A 19,342-nucleotide genomic window follows, 5' to 3' on the forward strand; every position below is an offset into this window, starting at 1 on the left:
CTGATATGTGAAAGAAAATTATTAACCCTTAAATCCATTAATAAGATAAGGTTTTCCCTGGGGAATGGCAAATACATGACATATGCCCTATCTCTGCCTATAGCAAATAACTTTCAATCAATTGCTGTGATCACTTTTGCCATGCCCAGGACAAGACCTCAGAATCTTCTCAATCACTATCAATCCACATCTGTTGGTACATATGGAGAAACTTAAATGGCATCTTTGTCTTATTTCTGGCTCATGGAAAATAGAAATGTTCTAGGTATAATAATACCTAGTTCAAACAAGTTCAGCGGTAATTCAGACTAAAACATTTAGGCCTTCCTGGAAGTTGTAGTGGCTTTTAGAGCTCTCTAACTGCACAGAGTACCAATTATGCTGATTTTTTTTCTCTTATCGTTGGGAGGATAGAAAATGCATGTGTCGTGATGCTCCCCCACTTCACCCTGGTTTGCGTGGATGGACAGATGAATGTGTAATATCAGGTAGCAAGTAGGAGACCCTTACTTCTGAAAATGTTGAATGAATGTGTTCAAACTGACATTTATTGAGCACCTAATGTGTTCAGAGCTCCGTGGACCGTACCCGGGTAAGTGAGCTCAGAGCTGCTCTTAGGGAGTTCTTTCAGAAGCTGACCAGGGAAGATGAAAGCCCTCCATCTATGGAGTTGCTGCAGAGGTCTCTGTATCTCTAAACAGATGCTGAGGACTCAATATAGCTGGTAAAAATTAGCCTTCAGAATACTTTTGATAGCACAAAATGAAAGAAAATTTGCAAGCTATTTTTGAAAAGTTAATGAAAATTATAGGACACTTGAAGACAGAACTGAAAATTATAGAGCATGTGTAATGTGACATGCTGTTTCTAAAGCTGGTTCTCTATTTGTATGTCTGCTCCGGGAATAATCAACCAAGCATTATCTAGAAGAGTATTTTTCAACCTCTGTGAGCCACAGCAAGAGATAAGCTTTACAGTATGGCCCAGTACATGCACACATATCACAAATATAGCTGAAGCAAAGATTTCATGAAAAATATTCACCCTTAATATGTATGATGTACTCTGCTACTTTCTATTCCATTCCATCCTTTATAAATAGTGGGTCATGACCAACCATACTGATCGTACTACCCATATGGGTCACACATCACAGTGTAGAAAATGGCTCTAGAAAGATATGAGACAGTTTCATCTTTTAATTAAAAGTGGCTTATCAAAGAAGTCTTTGCACTTGGCCTGATTCCATTTCCTGCAGCACCCAATAAGATTAACCACCTTTACTGTTAATGAAGGGCCAACCGAGAAATCAGATTTCATGACATTGTCAACCTTTGTGCTTGGCCGCCACGTAGGTAATGGGGATACAGTGAGGACATCGCAGTTCAGTGTGACGAGATCTGAGATGCAGTCAGCACAGGTGACAGGGGAACATGTGGGAGAGACACCTAGCCTGGCCTGGGGATGGGGACAGGGGTGTGGGTTTGAAAGGATGTGATATCTACCTAAGACGTGAAGGAAGAACGAGGAAGAGTTACACAGCTGAGCAAAGAGGAGAGCGTGCTTTAGACAGAGGGACTTACTTACTTAAAGGAGTAAAAGCCTGGAAGTGAACAAAGGCTGAAGCATGTTTGGGGGCTGCAGGAAGGCCATGTGGCTGGGGGGCACTGGCAGAAGATGGGGCTGGGGAGGGCGGCTGCCAGGAATGTGCTCAGGAAGGGCTGCTGCCCTTTTGACAAGTTTGACCTTTATCCCTAAGGCAAATGAAGTCATTGAAGAGCCATTGTGCATTTTTAGAAAGGCCCACTGTCTACCATGTAGAGAATGTGGGAACTGAGTAACAAGCCACTGGTATAACAGAGTAGCTGATGGAGACCCAAGCTGAGATGCTGGCTACCAAGGTGGGGAGATGTGGGTAGAGGAAGAATTGTCAAGGCTTAGTCTTTGAATGGAAGTGTACAGACTGAAGTATCTGAGAAGGAGTAATCCACAGTGACAGCTCCTTATAAAAGATTTGGATCATGTGGTGCATGGGGCTATTACTTATTAAAACAGGAAGACCAGGATGAGGAGCAAGTTGGGAATGGTATAGACCAACAAACACTGTCCAACAGAACTTTCTGTGATGGTGGAAATACTCCAAATCTGTGCCACATGGGGCTATGGAGCACTTGAAAGGTGGCTTCCATAAACTAGTTTCACTTCATTTTTATTGATTTTCATTTAAGTAGCTGCCTGTGGCCAGTAGCTATCATACTGGACAGTGCTGGTCTCAAGGCTCAGTCTTTGATTCACCGCCATTGGTGGGTCAGAGCTTGAGGAAGTGGGGGCAGCGAGGGGAGACCACTCTTTGCAGATACTTGGCTGTGAGGAGTAGAAGGAGCGAGATCCAGAAGTGAAGGCAAGGTTATTTTCCCTTGTTGCTTTAAATGCCAATGGAAAGGAGTTGTTAGAAAGGGCAGGGGCAGAGACTGCATTGGCCCAGGTCAGTGTGGCACCAAGAGCTTCCCAAGCAGCCCGTGGCAGCCTAGGAATGCCATTGGTGATATCAGTGGTATGTGCAGTGGAAGGAGTGTGGAGCAAAGAAATTAAGGGTGGTGGTCACAGTGAGGCTAAAGTGATGGACCATGGTACCTGCTGGATAAGGAAGAGGTGAACTAGGAGAGGGGAGAGAAGAGAGAGAGAGAAAGGAACGTAGGAACTGGATGTAGTAATTCATGTAAAAAAGAATTAGAATCTGTGGCCAAAGCTTTGGTGTCTGTGAAGTGACAAAACCCAGGGTGTGGCATGGCTAGAGAGGACGGGAACATCCTTGACATTGAGGGTGAGTTGTTGAAAGGCCAAAGTGTGGAAGCTCATGTCCATGGAGAAGTTCAGGTCACCCAGGACAGCAGTAGAAGTTGAGTGGGAGAGAAGACTGAGCTGGATAAAGGTCAGGAAATCCAGAGAAAACTGAATGACCTACTCAAAGCAGAATGCCTGATGTAATCAAATCCATCCTTCTTCATTCTTTTGCAAATGGCCTGATCACCGCTTTGCCCTCTGGGTGTGGGCATAACGTCCTCTCGAGGGTCTGATCCAGAATCTTGCTCCTGGAGGTCTACTGCATGACGTAGATGTTACACCAAATTAAATGAATGGAAACAAATATACACTGAGATCCTGCTATGTCAAAAGCACTGTTCTCAATGCTGCAAAGGATATAAAAATAATTGGGAGCCAGATCCTGCCCTCTCCAGTAGGAGAATGAAGCAAGTATGGGTAATGTATAGGGCAAGAAGAGTTTGGACCTTGAATTTCAGGGGGAAAAAGATTTTACTTGGCTGAGTCATTGCCAGTGTGGAACAAATGACGGTATGAGATGGAAATACTCAGAATTCTGAGTTAGGAAGATCAACCTGGGAGAAAGACGCAAGGTCGTTCAGCAGGATGCAGGATAACTAAAGCACTGAGAGAAAGAGAAGGTGACCCGGGTAAGGCAGTGGGATTAAAAGGCAAGGACAGATGGAAGCCATATTGTGGAGGTAATGTCTGTTGAGCCCCCCAGTGACTAGATGAAAGCAAGAGAGAAACAGCAGAAGCACAAGATAAAGCTGAGGATTTGAGCCTCTGGGACTGGGCCTACAGAGAAGCCTTTAATAGGATAAGGTAACAGACACAGGTGTCTCAAGGGAACTGTGAGGGATGACTTGGGCTGACTCACTACCTGCCACAAACTCTCCTCCACAAATGCCTGCTCTTAGTTTTCCAGAGCAGCCTGCTGGGCAAAGAGCATTGGGAACGTCAGCCTCAAGGTGCACCTCTGTACACAGGTGTCATTCCTGAGCAGACTATCCTTGGGTCATTGGTGAGCTGGTCTAGGAGAAGTACGTCTTAGAAGCTCCTGATGTGGTTCATCAAACATCTGTTGAGCTCCCATTGTGAAGTCTTGAATATAAAGAAGTTCTACAGCAAGTGGGAGAAATGAACACGTAGAATGAGTGCATTGTAAGGAGTAAGCGCAGCCAGCCAGAGACCCCAGGTGAGAGGCCATGCCCCCAGCCATGGGATGGTGGAGCGCAGGATATAGGGTCTGGAATGTGGGGGAGACCCCTTCCACTCACCTCTGCATTTAGTTGTTTACTAAGCACCAGTGATTTATCTGACCTCCTGAAGGACATGAACCACCCACGATCTACGTCCTGGCCTGTTCTAAGGTGATACTGGATACTTGCCGTGGACCCCACTGCAGTCAGGCATACCCGGGTTTGAGTCCAGCTCTGTCATTACTGGCCGTGAGGCCTTTGGCAGGTTATTGCAGCTTTTTGAGCCTCAGTGAGTTTAACAAGGCAGCCGGGAATGAAATGAGAATAGAGTAGCTCCTCCCAACTTCTCAGATTTAAGAAAAGTGAATGTCAGGTGCCCGTGGACGATGCTGGACGATGTGGACAGTCCAGTCTCTTTCTTGACATTGCTGAAACAGAGAAACTCATTAACCCTTTCAGGAGAACATACTTTGACATCCCTTTCTAGCTTGTGCTGGAGGTAACAGTAATTCCATCAGGTTGAATAGAGACTCCATGGTGAATTCAAGTCTTGGCAGGTAAGCTGGGAGAGGAATGGATATCTTTTGAAATGTAAATGCAAGAGTAATTTGCAGCTTCCATTTGTCCCTTAAAGGAATGTGAATTTATTGTTCTTATAAAAGCCTTTGTTCACCTTTTAAGTTTAGACCAAAGAATATAAGTAGGCCTGGCCTTTTCAACCCAGGGAGTGAATTAAGTAACCAAGATACAAGACACCGAGGTTTAATCTTTGTTAATAGATTTCAGGAAAACAGAGACAATTTCCTTAAGCGGCACTGCAGTTTTTGCATTGAAATATAGCTGCAATTTGGGCCTGAGTGTAATAGGAAGTAAGATTTAATCCTTTTAATATTCTCTGTAATAGCGAGTAACAGCTTCGAGCTTCCGGATACCCTCCCCAACATACAGTGGGTTCCCAGTGTCCCTGTGATGGGACCTTAGTTAATGCCTACTGCATCAGTGAGTTCCTCCCAAGGAAACATAGGAAGAAAAGAGCTCAAAAGGGAGAGGACGGTTCCTGCGGGCTCCAGGGAGGAGAGCATTCTTTTAAAACACGTGGTTTCTAAAGAAGTACTTCATTATCATCACTTGCCTCCTTCTTCCTTAGGTAACTGAAGACATAACAGCAGAAGTAGGTACTAACATACACCTTACCCAACTTACCTCCCTTCTGTCACTAATCAGATGAGTTCTAGAATGGCAAAGGCCTCTAAATAAGAGATCCAGCAAGTGCTTCGTCTCTAATATTCTCTGAACACCTGGAATTCAGGACCTGAGAGCTAGAGCTCCCCTTTGGAAAAGCATTTTAAGTCAATAAAAAGGAAAAGATGAACTTGGCAGAAAAGAAAGCTAATATTTCCTCTGTTCAGAAAGGTAAAAGGGGTTTCACAAAGGTTATTAGGTACTACTTGTAAGGTACCCAATCCAGAGTTTACTCTAAATTATCACCCCCAAGTCCCCTGTACAAGATAAATAAAGTAGCAAAAGTTCTGGCCATATGGAAGGACCAGACCCTTGCATAACACTCCACTCATTTGTACTAGAGTGCTCACCTTGACTCTGACCAGACAGGCCATATTATTTCCTAAAAGATCAAGAAACTGAGGCACCGAAAGTGACTTACCCCAACCTTTCAGCTCCTTAAGTGAGAGGGTCTTTCATCTTGACCACAAATGGTCTCCAAAATATCGAGTATAACATGAAAAACTTTGCTAGGCACTTAGCTTTCTAATTTCTGTTTGAAGGCTTTTTCTGATACTTTCCAGGGCCTTGTCATCCAATAATAAAGCTTGACAAGGATAAAATTGACATCGTTAGCACATAGAAATATGCCCTACTTTAAGACAACTCCATGTTGTAAAAATCCTCACTCGGATCAGGTATGTGAAAGAGTTACATATTGGCACTTTAGAGGGATTTTTTTTTTTAAATTTAAGCAAGCATTCATGAATGGTTCCATTATACTGTACATTTCCTGCAATGTGCTTAAAATATGACCTGATTTGCCCAACTTGGATTTGCATACAACTCTTCAGGCACCTGTGCATCGTGGAGCGAGGGGTCCTGTGCCATCAGTTCCTTCCCTTGGCAAAGCTTATACCAGAGGTGTCGTAGTCTTGGCTTCCCATTGCCTGGTGATAGGTGGGGCTAGGACAAGAGAGGCAGAAGGAAAAGGAGGGAGGAGCATTGGGAGCTAATTACAACCTAATAAAACTGTGACAAATAGAAAAGTGAATGGATCTGCATTCTCCCACTGGGCCATAGGAAGAGGCCAGATTTGTCCCATTGATCCCCAAGTCTATCCACAATCTAAACTGGCTCCAGATCGCCATTTCTTTACCTAAGTAATGTGGAGTGTAGCTTAGTGTCTATCGGTGGTTGCCATGGCAGTTCCTCCAGTTGGCTCTTTTTCAGTTAAATGAAGAAAGGTATCTGTTGGGGGGCAGGAGAAGACACACTGGTTAGTGAGAAAGGTCTCAAACACCTGGGCAGCCTTTGGGGCAGAGAATGCTGGGAATGTGAGTTTCCACCCACCAAGACCAACCTGACCTGGGAGCTGCAAAGAGGGAGCAGGTTGGATGGGAATTGGAGCTTGGAGTTTATTAACTCAAGCTGCCAGAGAGATTTAATTGCAGTTTCAATGAAAATTTCTTCCTGGGGGGGGGGGGGTGGTTCTCTTTGGGGTAACAAACGACAGAGTTGGACAGTGCTAAGGATAAGTGCTGAGGCACCTGGGCCTGGGAGGAAGCCCTGCCAACCTCATCAACCCTGATAGGATCATGCAGTTCTCCCCCCATGCCATCCCAGGCCAGTCATTAAAACCAAGGAAACACTGTATGACAGACTCTAACACATGTGTATGGAATCTTAAAAAAAAAAAGAAAAAATGGTTCTGATGAACCTAGGGGCAGGACAGGAATAAAGATGCAGATGTAGAGAATGGACTTGAAGACACAGGGAGGGGAAAGGGTAAGCTGGGACGAAGTGAGAGAGTAGCACTGACATATATACACTACTAAATGTAAAATAGATAGCTAGTGGGAAGCAGCTGCATCACACGGGGAGATCAGCTCGGTGCTTTGTGACCACCCTAGAGGGGTGGGATAGGGAGGGTGGGAGGGAGACGCAAGAGGGAGGGGACATGGGGAGATATGTATACATATAGCTGATTCACTTTGTTATACAGCAGGAACTAACACAACACTGTAAAGCAATTATACTCCAATAAAGATGTTAAAAAAACAAACAAACAAGGAAACAGACTCAGACATAGACTAGAAAACAAACTTATGGTTATCAAAGGGGAAAGGGAGGGAAGGGATAAATTAGGAGTTTGGGATTAACAGATTCACACTACTACATATAAAATAGATAAACAACAAGGACCTACTGTATAGTGTGGGAACTATATTCAATATCTTGTAAAAACCTATAATGGAAAAGAATCTGAAAAAGAATAGATATGTGTAATTGAATCACTGCTATACACCTGAAACTAACATAATATTGTTAATCAACTAGACTTCAATTAAAAAAAAAAAAACCACGTAAGTGCTGCTTCCTTCATTAAGCCTCCCTCTCCCAGGCTGCCCTCTGAGGGCCCCTCAGAAAGGAGGCTCTGCTGTGGATATAACATAGCCATTCTTATTCTGGTGATCATGGATGGACTTCAGGGGTCCATGAAACTCCTGAAATGTGGATACGATTTTGTGGGTAGATGTATTTTTCTGGATGAAAGGTCGATATCTCATCAAATTCTCAGTGGGATTTTCCTTAATACAAAAGTGAAACTCAGTCCAGGGCTGAAAAGAATTCTCAGGGTATCAGGGTACCTCGGCACTGGGATATGGGACTTGTCACCACCTGCTTCCAGGGATCACTTCCCGCTTCTCACCGAAGATGATTAGTACCATATTCTGGCCTTGGGGACACTGTTTCTTCCGAAACAATTAATTTGTATTAATGGCCCATCCATTGCTTTCCCATAATACAGATGAAACATTTTTCCCCCAATAGGCCAGAATCACCTGGGAATGTTTTATTTTAATAAATAATGCTGATGACCAGGCCATGTACCCAATATTCTGATTTAATTGTTCTGGGATAGGACACCTCAGATGATTCTAATGTGCAGCCAGGCCTGATAACCTTTGAGCTCGGGGGTAGCAGCAGGCACATGAACGCAGAGAGTAACAGAGAACTGAATTAAGGATGATGAATAGTTTCCATCTCATCTGCCTTTTGCGATGACTGGTTGTAGGTGCATGAAATGATCTATTGTGAAGGTTTTAAAACCGGTTCCTGGTTCAGAATGAAAAATATTCTGCTCCAGTGGTAATATTTAGGGGAAGGAAAGTTGTCAGTATGTGTGCAGATATTTTCCAGCTATTAAACCGTACACACATGTATATTTACATATCTGTGTATATATACATATATGAGAACACATCCTTCATATGTATATGTGTGTGCACGCATTATATATACACACACATAAGGTGTAGCGTACTCATTTTCAACCTCTGGTCCCCTCTAGTTCCAACTCCCTCCTCTCAAGAGCACACAAAGCCTCAGAAGCCCTAGGCAAAAGAACAATACACAGAGTATGAGGCCTCTTAGCAGTTTTCTCTACAAGGGTGCACTTCTTTGAGTGACACCAAGAATGTCTCCCTTCAGAGAAGACTCTTTTCCTTCTCAGACTCTCAGTGGATGATGATCCCAGATGTCATTTGTTTTGTGTTTACTCTGTGCCAGGCACTGTTCTAAATGCTTTCCATGTATTCAGTGAGCCAACCTTCACAGTGATCTGAGAAGGACTGATATTATTAACCCCATTTTGCAGATGGGGAGACTAAGGCACAGAGGGCTTAAATAACTTGCACAGGCTTGTGCAGTAAGAGGCAGAGCTGAGATTCGAACCCAAGCAGTTCGACCTCCGGACAGGGTCTTTTTCCCCACTGTGCTGTAGAACCACTGAATATGGTCCACGAACCCTGCAGTCCTGTCAGAAGAGATACGTACGGGGACAGGGGAGCCCTTCTCTCCATCAAACCAGCCGTTCAAGCCCAAACGTTAACTGTCCGTTTCCCTCCGACAGGCTTCATCCCCCCACCGCTCATCTTCGGGGCTGGCATTGACTCCACCTGCCTGTTCTGGAGCACGTTCTGCGGGGAGCAAGGCGCCTGCGTCCTCTACGACAATGTGGCCTACAGATACCTGTACGTCAGCATCGCCATCGCGCTCAAGTCCTTTGCCTTCCTCCTCTACACCACCACGTGGCAGTGCCTGAGGAAAAACTATAAACGATACATCAAAAACCACGAGGGCGGGCTGAGCACCAGTGAGTTCTTTGCCTCTACTCTGACCCTAGACAATCTGGGGAGGGACCCTGTGCCCGCAAACCAGACACATAGGACAAAATTTATCTATAACCTTGAAGATCATGAGTGGTGTGAGAACATGGAATCGGTTTTATAGTGACTGAAGGAGGGTTGAACTCTGTATTAATCATCCAAGGGTCATTTTTTCCTAAAAAAAAAAAAAAAAGAAAAAAGTTTAAAAAAAAAAAATACACACAGAGACACACACACATGTACACACAGCACCTTTGTCCTTTTTGTCAAAATCAGAGCCAGACAGGATTCAAAATAAGGAGAGCGTGGGATCACGTGGTTGACGTGCAACCTCCTGGGGCTCAGAGTCTACTCTTTGAAGGCACCTCATGGTTTTTCAGGATGCCGATGGCTGCAAGCAACAGGCACTGCCAAATTCAGGGAACAGTGGTGGCCGGCTTGGAGGACGGACCTTTCTGGATATATATATACACATACAAAACAAAAAATATATATATATATTAAAAAAAAAGAAGTCTACTAAAAAAACCCAACTTGACAACATTTGCCAGGATAAGCACTAGTGACACACCCCCATGCCACCCTCCCCGCCCACACGGGAGCGGAGGGGCACCCAAGTCAGAGGAGTGGAGGCCCGCTTCTCTAACTTTTGCAATATGGGTCGCTGTGTAGACGACTCACCCAGTCTACACATGTGGTTCAAGGCCCCAGAGTTCTCTCAGCGATGCTAAAGGGTGATCTGTGCTGGAGACTGTAATTGACACCTCTCACCAGCTCCATTTCCATTTCTCAAGACTGAGGGCCCCAGGGGGAGCCGGACATGGGGGGCCAGCACCTCCCCTTCCCCGCAGCACCTCCCACTGGGGTGCGTCCCCCAGCCCCGCAGAGTGACCTCAGGAAGCAGTGGGCCTCGCCTGGCTATGACTGACTTTGCTCAGAGCCGGTGAAACCCGACCTAGTCCAAGTCATTTGCTTACATTTGCCAAACATTTTGCCATTTTTAAGGAAAAAAATGCAATGCATATGAATTTCAAACTGTTGTATGTATAATCCTCTGATACTATTTTTAACTACTTCTCAAATCTGTGTTAACCCTTCAGTCACTAACACAGTTCTCTAGGCCGAATTTATTACTCTGGTTGCTTTTACTTTTCTCCTTTTTTAATGCACCAAAAATATAATGTTATTCAAGGGATGCAATTAATCTATTGTAATTTTTTTTATCATTTTATCCTCATTTGGATAGTCTGCGAAAACGAGAATATGCAGTGTGTTATGAGAAGAAAAAAAAAAAAAAAAAAGCTTAAAAAAGAGAGTGTATATGCACCCTGCCTTTAAAAGTATCACATTTGAAGCAACAGGGGATAACGTGATGAATTGCAAATTTGCCGTCTCCATTTATTCCCCATGATTCAGTGATCACTGTCACGGGAAGCCCTTTCATATGCCTGCCTCACATGCCAAGAGGCGTTCTTTTCAACCTGCAGCGGAGACACGCTCAGCTGTGGGTATGGGTGCAGGGCTTCTGGGGAGAGGAGAGGGAAAAAAGAACGGTTCCCTAGCACAAGCTTTGAGCAGCATGTAGTGTCTGGGATAACAGACCCACAAGCTCCTGGAAGCTACTGCACGTTCACTGCCTGAAAATGTCTGTCTGTAACGTTTTCAGGGTCAGTCTTGAACTAAGAGGCCTTTGTCTGTGTGTGTTTTGAAAGTGGCTGAACCTCAAACAGCTAGAAGCGAACCTACCATTGTTTTGGGTAAGAATCACAGGAAAACCTCTTGCGTCCAGCTGACTTGGCCTGGTGAGGCCGTTTGCAGAAGGGGCAGAGCTTATGTGAGAGAGAGCACGCGCACAGGCACACACAGGGTCCAGTTCACCCACCTTTCATGCTATTGCAGTGACCTTGATCTAGGCCGCTCCTGGGCCTGGAAAGACCTCCAGGATGGGTTGGTTGGTTGGCTTTTTCACCTCAGACAGACACGTATTTTCAGGTCATCTAGAAGGCGACAAGAGAATCAATCAGGAAAGAAAAGAGTGGGGCAGGGGGGAGAGGGGCATTGTGCTGAATTTTTAACAAACACTGTAAATGGGGCAGTTTGAGTTACAGCCCCAAACTAGAGAAAGCCCCACGGAGCAAGGATGCCCAAAAGAGAAGCTTGTGTCGCGGTGTGGAGTCACCGTGATCGGCTGCATCCTCGGGACAGGATGCTTCCAGAAGAGCTTTCTCCTGTGTTTTGCTTGAGTCTGTCCTTGTTCCTGAAAACAGGGACACTCATCAATATGTTAACTGGTTAAAGGTGGGATTGTTCTCCAACAATTCATAAACTATGTACACTCTGTGGCTCTCGAGGCTGTGATTCCATCCTGTAGAGGTGTTGGGTTGGTTTTGTCTTGAAAATGTATTGCTAATAGATCACTGCCCTCTTGTAGATGATTGTGTAGCTCTCCAAAATCAGTCCACACCCACTGAGGCTGCAGGACCTCGTGTTTCATGGGGCTATTTGTGTTTTCATTTTTGTTTTTTAAAAAAGATTTTTGAAAGCTCTTTGCATTTTGGCTATTTTTCCTAAGATTTTAGGTTGAATGAGAGTAAGAGGTTAGGATGACAAAGGAAAACAACTCCAGGGCTCAGTTTTATCAACAACTGGATCGAAATTTAAAGTCCCCTCTTGTAAGATGGCTCTAACATGTGTTGTTGTCACCTTTAAAAATTTTAATTTCTCTCCCATACTCCAGAACAGAAAACCTAGTCTAGCTTTAATTTTCCTTTTGTGCTACAAGGAACCGTTGTACATACCCTTCCCAATCCAGCCCCTTGATTATTTGCTTGGTTTTGAGCAGGATTTTGAATGGAAAGATTTCCTGAGGAGATCTTCATTGGACTTAATGGAAAACAAAAATGTAAGGGACGGAATAAACCTAGAAAGTGAATGCTAACGTTCTCTCTCTTCTGCTACAAACCCCTCCACCACCTTAGTGGAAGGTGCCCAGGGATGGATGGAAAAGGCTCTCTTTGCTGCAACTTGCGACAGGTTTTTGTAACTCCTACATATAGACCAAAAGGGTTTCGACCAATAATATTCCTGCATATGAAGTGAACACATTTTCTAGAAGTCTCTGTCTCTGGGGGGACAGAGTTTGCTGTCTTCCTCCTGCTGAGGCTGTGCGCGGTCAGGGAAGCCCAGCAGCTTTTCTGCCTTCTTCACGCCTCCACAGAGGAAGGCTGCGAAGCCCCCAGGCACCCCAGGGACACTGCCACTCCAGGAGGCCACAACATGTGGGCTTTCCTCACAGCTAATGAAGGAGCCAGAGATGCTTCTGCTCACGAGCCCCCTAAGGAGTTTGCTAGCAGCCCTTAACAGGCAAAATAATAAGGGGAAACCAAGAGCGTCTAAGGAATCCTGTGACAGACTTCCTAATGTCTTCCGAGCAGGAAGGAACGTGCGTCTCCATAAAAATCGCTTCTTTCTCCCCACCCTCCAGTGGAATAGCTTCCCCTAGTGATGATTTGTAGAGTTTGGTTAAGTGGTGTCTCTACATTCAAATCCCTGATTCCACTTCCCCATCTCCAATAATAACCTAGAGCATCCCCTCGCTCGGGCGTGGCAAGATTTCCCATACCTTGGCACGCAGGCCCAAGGTGACTCGCAGAAATGTTCCGTTCAGGGCGGCCAGCTGGTCCCTGGGATGATAGCCACACCACTCCTGAGGAAGTTTCTCAGGAAGAGGATTCTGCCGTGGCTGCTAATGGATTATCTTCCACACTTCCAAAGCAGGCTGTTCATGAAGAGCATGTAAAATGGAAACATATATATACTCACAGGGAAACCCTCTGAGGAAAAGAAGTTGTTGGCTCCCCATGAGCCTACAAAGCTGCTTTTCTTGCTGCCCACTGTTCAGGTCGTGGGAAGTGTGGTTTCTTCTCCACCCAGTCAAGCCCACCAGGCCTGTGTTCTAAGCCCTGTTTGGGAGTCCTGAATGTACTCCCGAGCAACGTGAAGCAATAAAGTTCAACCTGTAGAAATCAATGCAGCTGATTATACAGTCAAGAGCAGAGGGACAGGACAGGGTAAGCTGCTGTCCTGTTTGTTTGGTGGTGTTCACCCTATTGTTTTGTTGTTTGTATGTTTGGTTTGGTTTGGATGAGGGGAGAAAAACAGGCAAGCAGTTTTTCAGTCTAACAGAATATTTGCTGTCTTGTGCTGTTCTTACCTGACTGTTTTGATGGAGAACCAGTATCCATCCAGGAGAAGGTACCGGACACATAGTAGGGGCTTAATTACTCCACTGAGCTCATGTCAGTGCCTCTCAACAGCCTCCTTTGAGCCATGGTCTGTGTTTCCCTTTAGGTTAGAATCCAGATCAAATCCCTCAGAGGTGCGACATTTTCCAAGAGAGGGTGCTAGTGAAATTAAATTGAGCCTAGAAATTAGTTTGAGGCATAAACAAAGTCCTTTTCCTCCTCTCTCTGCCCTTCCCTCCTTGTTTCCTCCTTATTCACCTCTCCCAACTCAGTTCAAGTTCTTGAGTTCTGAACAGCTGTGAGGACCTAATCTCTGAGAGTGACCAGCCCTACTGATAGCCTTTGCACCTAGCCCCCCCTGGGGTATTATGGTTGCTCAAGAATAAATTGGTAAAACAGAGGAATCTCTAACTGGCAGAATAGGCAAGGAAGACATGGTTCAGATGCCTCTTTCGGGGCCTGTTGCTAGAATCACACGGGAATTTACACTGTCTGCACACAACCACCCACCCGTGTCTCCTCTCCCTCACGCTTGTAGGTGACCTCAGAGTGCTTGGTTATCATGGCAGGGAGGACATGAGTTAAAAAGCCTGAAACGGGGAATTCAGAAAAGCCAGGATTCCCCAGCACGTTAGAAGTCTGTGACTGCCGTGGAGATAAGGACAGAGCTCATGCTTCTCAGGGACCATCCACATGGTAGCACAGTTTTCCTTGGCAGGATTAGTGCCATTTAGGGGAGCACTGTATGAGCTTGATATTTTCCAGTGATGTGTTTATTCGCTCACTCCTTCGTTAAAATTTTGACTGTGTGCCAGGCTCCGAACCAGGTACAAAGGTAGAGAAGACATGGTCCCACCCTCCAAGAGCTCAAAGTTTAATGAGTGAAACAGACCTGAACACAAATAAAAGCAATAGAATCGTCATTTTAAGAGCCAGGGTCTGTCTGTCTGTCTGTCTGTGTCTGGGAGCAATGAGGGCTGTTTCAGGGAGCTGGGAAGTTCTGCATCATGGCATCAAGAATCAGGAAGGCTTCAGAGAGCGGGTGGTCTAGAAAACAAGAACTAAAGAGCGGTGGATGTCTGCCAGGGAGCCCGGGGAAGAGACCTTCCATCGACAGGACCAGCAGAGCAAGTTCACAAACCTTCCATAAAGGGCCAGGTGGTAACCATTTTAGGCTTTGAGGGTCATTGAGTCTCTGTGGCCACTACTCTTTTGTCGTAGCAGGGAAGCAGCCCTAGACAATGTGTAAACAAATGAGCGGGCTGTGCTCCAATAAAGCTTTATTTACAAAGACAGGCAGTCTCTGGGTTTGGCTGAGGGAGGGCTGTAGCATGCTGATCTCTGTTCTGGAAAACAAGGAGGTCTGAAGCAGCATGGCATACAGCCTGATGGACTGTAGCAGCAGAGGCCACTGTAGCCTGGGCTGAGTCATGGATTGGAAGGGTCCTTCAGCCTTAAAAATCTAATTCAGGTATCCCGTTTTCCAAGAATGAGGTAAGTATCCCATTGTTGTCAGGGTTTGCAATGAAGGCAACATTATCTTTCTCCTGTGTAACGAAGGGAATTGGAACTATACAATCTACGGTCTCTTCCAGCCCTGACACTCACTCCCTAGCTCTACCAGAGTAATCATCTTTTTTTCCTTAAGTGATGGAAGTGGGCATGGGAGGGGAAAATGCAGGAACAAGAAAAGAAGATTGAATCCAGATACTGAATAGTATCTCAAGTTTCTTCCCTCCTTCCCTCCAACACGAAACATTGGCACTAGAAAGCTAGTAGATATGCCCAGTGGAATAATTGGTAAGCATGAATAATAACTAATAATAATAGTAGCTGACATTTACCAAGCACTTAGTATGAACCAGCTTATCACATGTATTAGCTCATTTAATCTCAACCATAGTCCTATGAGGCAGAAACAGTTATTAAACTTCAGTTTACAGGAGAGGAAAATGAGTCTGGGAAAGCTTCCAGAATTGGCTCAAGGTCACAAAGCAGAGTTTCAAACCCAGGTCAACAAATCCAAAGCTCGTGTTCTTTGCCTTTATGGGTACTCCCTCCATCCTGGGCAAGAAATGAGGGACTCTTCCCACCTGTAGGGACGTCCTATTCAGAAGACTCCAACTCAAATGGACTATGGACGCCCCCCACGCTCTCGCATGCCCCCTATCATAACAATGGGGACATGGCAACAGCTGTATTCTGGGGACATCTGCTCTTCCTGTGTTATTCCCAGTCTTAACCACAGAGCCCAGTGATAACTTATTTGGAATGTTCTACCAGAAGCAGGCAGGTAAGAGGAAACAGGAGATGATGCCTCCACTCTAATGCATTTTGAGATGCAATTTCAAAGTGCTGAAATGCCAGGGAGACAGTCCTCGGCACTGGTCATCAGCTCCAGTGGGAGAGACCCCGGACACCCCTCCCACCTGGCACCCCTGCAGTCCTCAGCATCAACCTCAGGAGCTCGGCTCCAGCCCAGGGCCTCAGACACACCGATGCTGCTCACTGGTTGGAGATATGTCTTGCTCTATTATCAAATACTAGACTTTTAGGAACAGAGTTTCTAGACGTTTTGATTTTTGTATTAACGACTCAGGCCAACAATCAGTAATTGATGATTAGCACCAATTCTGAATATTTTTCTGTAAGGTAAAGTGATTATGTTCTCTTACCGGGAGCAGATAGAACAACCATAGTAAATTTTCTGGAGGTTTAACATCCTGTAGGATGAGACTTTACCATCCCATTACATCCCAGAAAATAATGTTCTTCTTAAATTCATGCTAACTTAATAGAAAGTAACTCTCGTGGAGATGGGTTTGTCAAGACTGTTGGATTTTATAATCGAAGACCATAAAATGAAGTGGAAGTATGCAATGTAGGAAGTTTCATTATAAGAGGAAACCAGCTAACACATCAGTTGTGCTCTAGCCCAGCCCCTTAAAGGAGGAAAGGGGCTGGAAGCTCATGCTTATTATGAGGCTGCTACCCACGTGCCAGGGGCCATAAGGCCTGATTCCAGGTAATATTCTCAGCAGCTTTCTCACACCTGCCCTATGAGGTAAGTATCATTGTTTCCACTTTACAGATCAGAAAACCAAGGCTCAGTAAACCAAAGCTTCCCAAGGTCACACAGCTAGTTAGAAAGTCACCAGGAGCCAATGCTGGGTCTGTCTGACTCCTGAACCAGTGCTCTTTCCATGACACCACAAACGCCACCAAAGTGAGAACGCAGATCTGGCTGGCTTCTCAGGAAGCTTTGATGAGGCCAGGAAGGCACCTACTTTCAGAAACCCCTACAAAAGTCTATAATTCCATAGAGAAATGAGGCAAGAGCTGGCGGCAAAAACCTCTGCCAAACTTTGCCTACCGGTACAGAGATCTAAAATGAGAAGAACTCTTTTTTTCCTTCAGTAAACACTGGAGACCTTTAAAAACACTCCTCCTTCCTTTTTCCGCCTTAGCCACGTCAGCAGACGTTGACCAGCTCCTCCTCATTCTCTGCCTGATTCATTCTGCGCACAAGAACCAACCCCGTCTCTCTCACTTCTATCCCACCTTCCCCAACTCCCTGCCCCCCACGGCTTCTAACAGAGCCCCCAAGACCATAAGAACTTGAACCTTGTGAAAGTTGAGAAGGATGCTCCAAACTTTTCAGTATATGTGAGCTGCATCTCCTACAAGCCAGGTCTCAGCTGCAAAATCCTGAGGAAAGGAGTGACATTTCCACATTGTCACCTTTTGTACTACCGGGTCAGAGTCTAGAGAGGACAAGGAAATGAGTGGGGATTTCTATAGTTCCGCTCTGGCTATCATTGAACAGGAAAGCTGCATGTCACGGTCATGGAGACCCACCTACACAACTTGTAAATCATCACAGGGATGAAGCTGGGTTTTTCATGCCTTTTAAATAAAGCCACAGCATCTATTTCAGAAGCGTGGTGGAGGCTTCAAAACCTTGCTCCAACGAGGAGATTCTTTCACTCAGCATGTGGTGACCCTCTGTGGCTGAATGAAAAGCAAACTGGTCCCAAATGCTGGAGGAGAAAGCGTGACATTAGAATGCCAGGAGGTTCTCTCCGGCACACAGCCATCTCTTCAATAGAGGTTGCAGTGACAGTGTCTGTCACTGGTGACTTAGGTAGGATGAATATAAGTTAATGACTGGGGTGCATCTTATTCATTCCCATAGAATAAACATCCACGTAGGTGTTGGTATAGACATGTATAGATATACGCTTCTCAGAAAAAATTTGGCCTACATAAAGGTCTTTGGGCTTGGAGTCTGGTTCCTTGGGGTGACGTGGAGCAAAACGTAGCATTTTATTGACATGACTTCCTGCTCTTATCCATTCCACTGGAAAGCCAGGATGCTATTATATAAGCCTAAAAAAATAAGTAGGAAAACCAGAAAAGACCGATCTCTTTTTCCTCTTGGCTCTCTTCCCCCCTCCCCCTTTAGGCACAGAGTACCAAGACATTGAGACTGAGAAAACCTGTCCCGAGTCACAGTCACCTTCAGAAGACTCCTTTGTGAGAAGCTGAGGGCCTGGCCCTCTTCCTCTTCCTGCAGAGAACAGCCCGCCACCGCCCACAGACCTCACGGGCCTGACTTAGCGTGCTCTGCCCTGCCCGAGGACCCAAGGGTCCCTGTGAGGACTCTCCGGCCAGTATGTGGTCCTTTGAGGCCCCAAGCACAGGCCTGTGACGAGGACTAAGCAGGTGTCTGTGGCCAGGAGTCCTCCAAACCCTTGGAGTAGGCATTTTCCTGGATCACTGAAGAGTAATATTGACCAGATGTGCAAATTTCCTTCTGCCCATTCCCTCCTTTGGCTCCTGTGGGGGTGGCCTGCTGACATGCTTTAGAAAACCCCCTCTTGGGAATGCTTCTCTGACCGAGGGCTCCAACAGTTCTTCCGAAAGCAGCTGAATCTGGATCTTAATAGGAGGGGGTAAAAATTACCCTGTTTCATAGAACAGAGGGGGGAAAAAAGCACATACTCAATAGATTTTGAGTGTGGTATTCTGTATTTTTGCAGCTTCTATTTTCCAGATGAGCAGTTTAGAAATATGTGATGTAAAGTACATACTGTACGTTTCCTGAGAATTATATTAAAAGCACTATTTTAATTCTTCCTCAGTCTCACGCTGTAATCTCTGTTATCTTTCTCTCTTGTGTCTTTGGGTAGAACAATCCTCAAAGACTCTTGAGTAGAGTGTTTCTGGCTGTGTGTATTCTATATTTACGGGCTTTGAATAGTTCGAAAGAGCACAGTCTTTGGAGCCGAAACAGACCTGGGTTCAAATCCTCACCCCAGCACTCGCTACTGGTGTGGTACTGCGGAAGTGATCTGACTCCTCTGAGCCCCAGTTTCATCATCTGTAAAATGGGAATACTGTTGCCTGCTTTACACAATTGTGGTAAGGCTTCAGTGAAATCCAGTGTGAAGGCAGCACCATGTCTCACAGAGAATGGGCATGGAGATATGGTACTTGTTCACTGCTTCCCAGCCTCTGGCTGGAATTAGATGCTCCACAACAGTGTTATGGTTTCTATTGATACATTCCATAGTCCTGTACTGTCACCATCTGGTTTTCCTTTCTGGTTCTCCCATTGTCCGTAAACCCTGGGAGAGCAGGGAACGGCTTCCTCTTGGGGTACAGTGCCTAGAATAAT

At 45.4% G+C, this 19,342-nt stretch overlaps 1 protein-coding gene across 2 annotated transcripts in view; it reads left to right on the forward strand.

Moving 5' to 3' along the window:
* SLCO3A1 (solute carrier organic anion transporter family member 3A1) overlaps nucleotides 1-18,800 on the forward strand; it is a 328,719-nt gene extending 309,919 nt beyond the window's left edge. Inside the window, exons 10-11 of one of the 2 annotated variants that reach the window (XM_007164979.2) lie at nucleotides 9,163-9,405; nucleotides 18,128-18,800. In XM_007164979.2, coding sequence (XP_007165041.2) covers nucleotides 9,163-9,405; nucleotides 18,128-18,210 — 326 coding nt within the window. In that variant the 3' untranslated portion in view covers nucleotides 18,211-18,800. Of the gene's footprint in view, nucleotides 1-9,162; nucleotides 12,351-18,127 lie in introns of those variants that run through there. The other variant, XM_007164978.2, reaches the window with a different exon arrangement.
* The last annotated feature ends 542 nt before the right edge of the window (nucleotides 18,801-19,342 follow it).

The sequence above is a fragment of the Balaenoptera acutorostrata genome, chromosome 3 (assembly GCF_949987535.1).
Source record: "Balaenoptera acutorostrata chromosome 3, mBalAcu1.1, whole genome shotgun sequence".
In the NCBI taxonomy this organism is placed as follows: Eukaryota; Metazoa; Chordata; class Mammalia; order Artiodactyla; family Balaenopteridae; genus Balaenoptera; species Balaenoptera acutorostrata.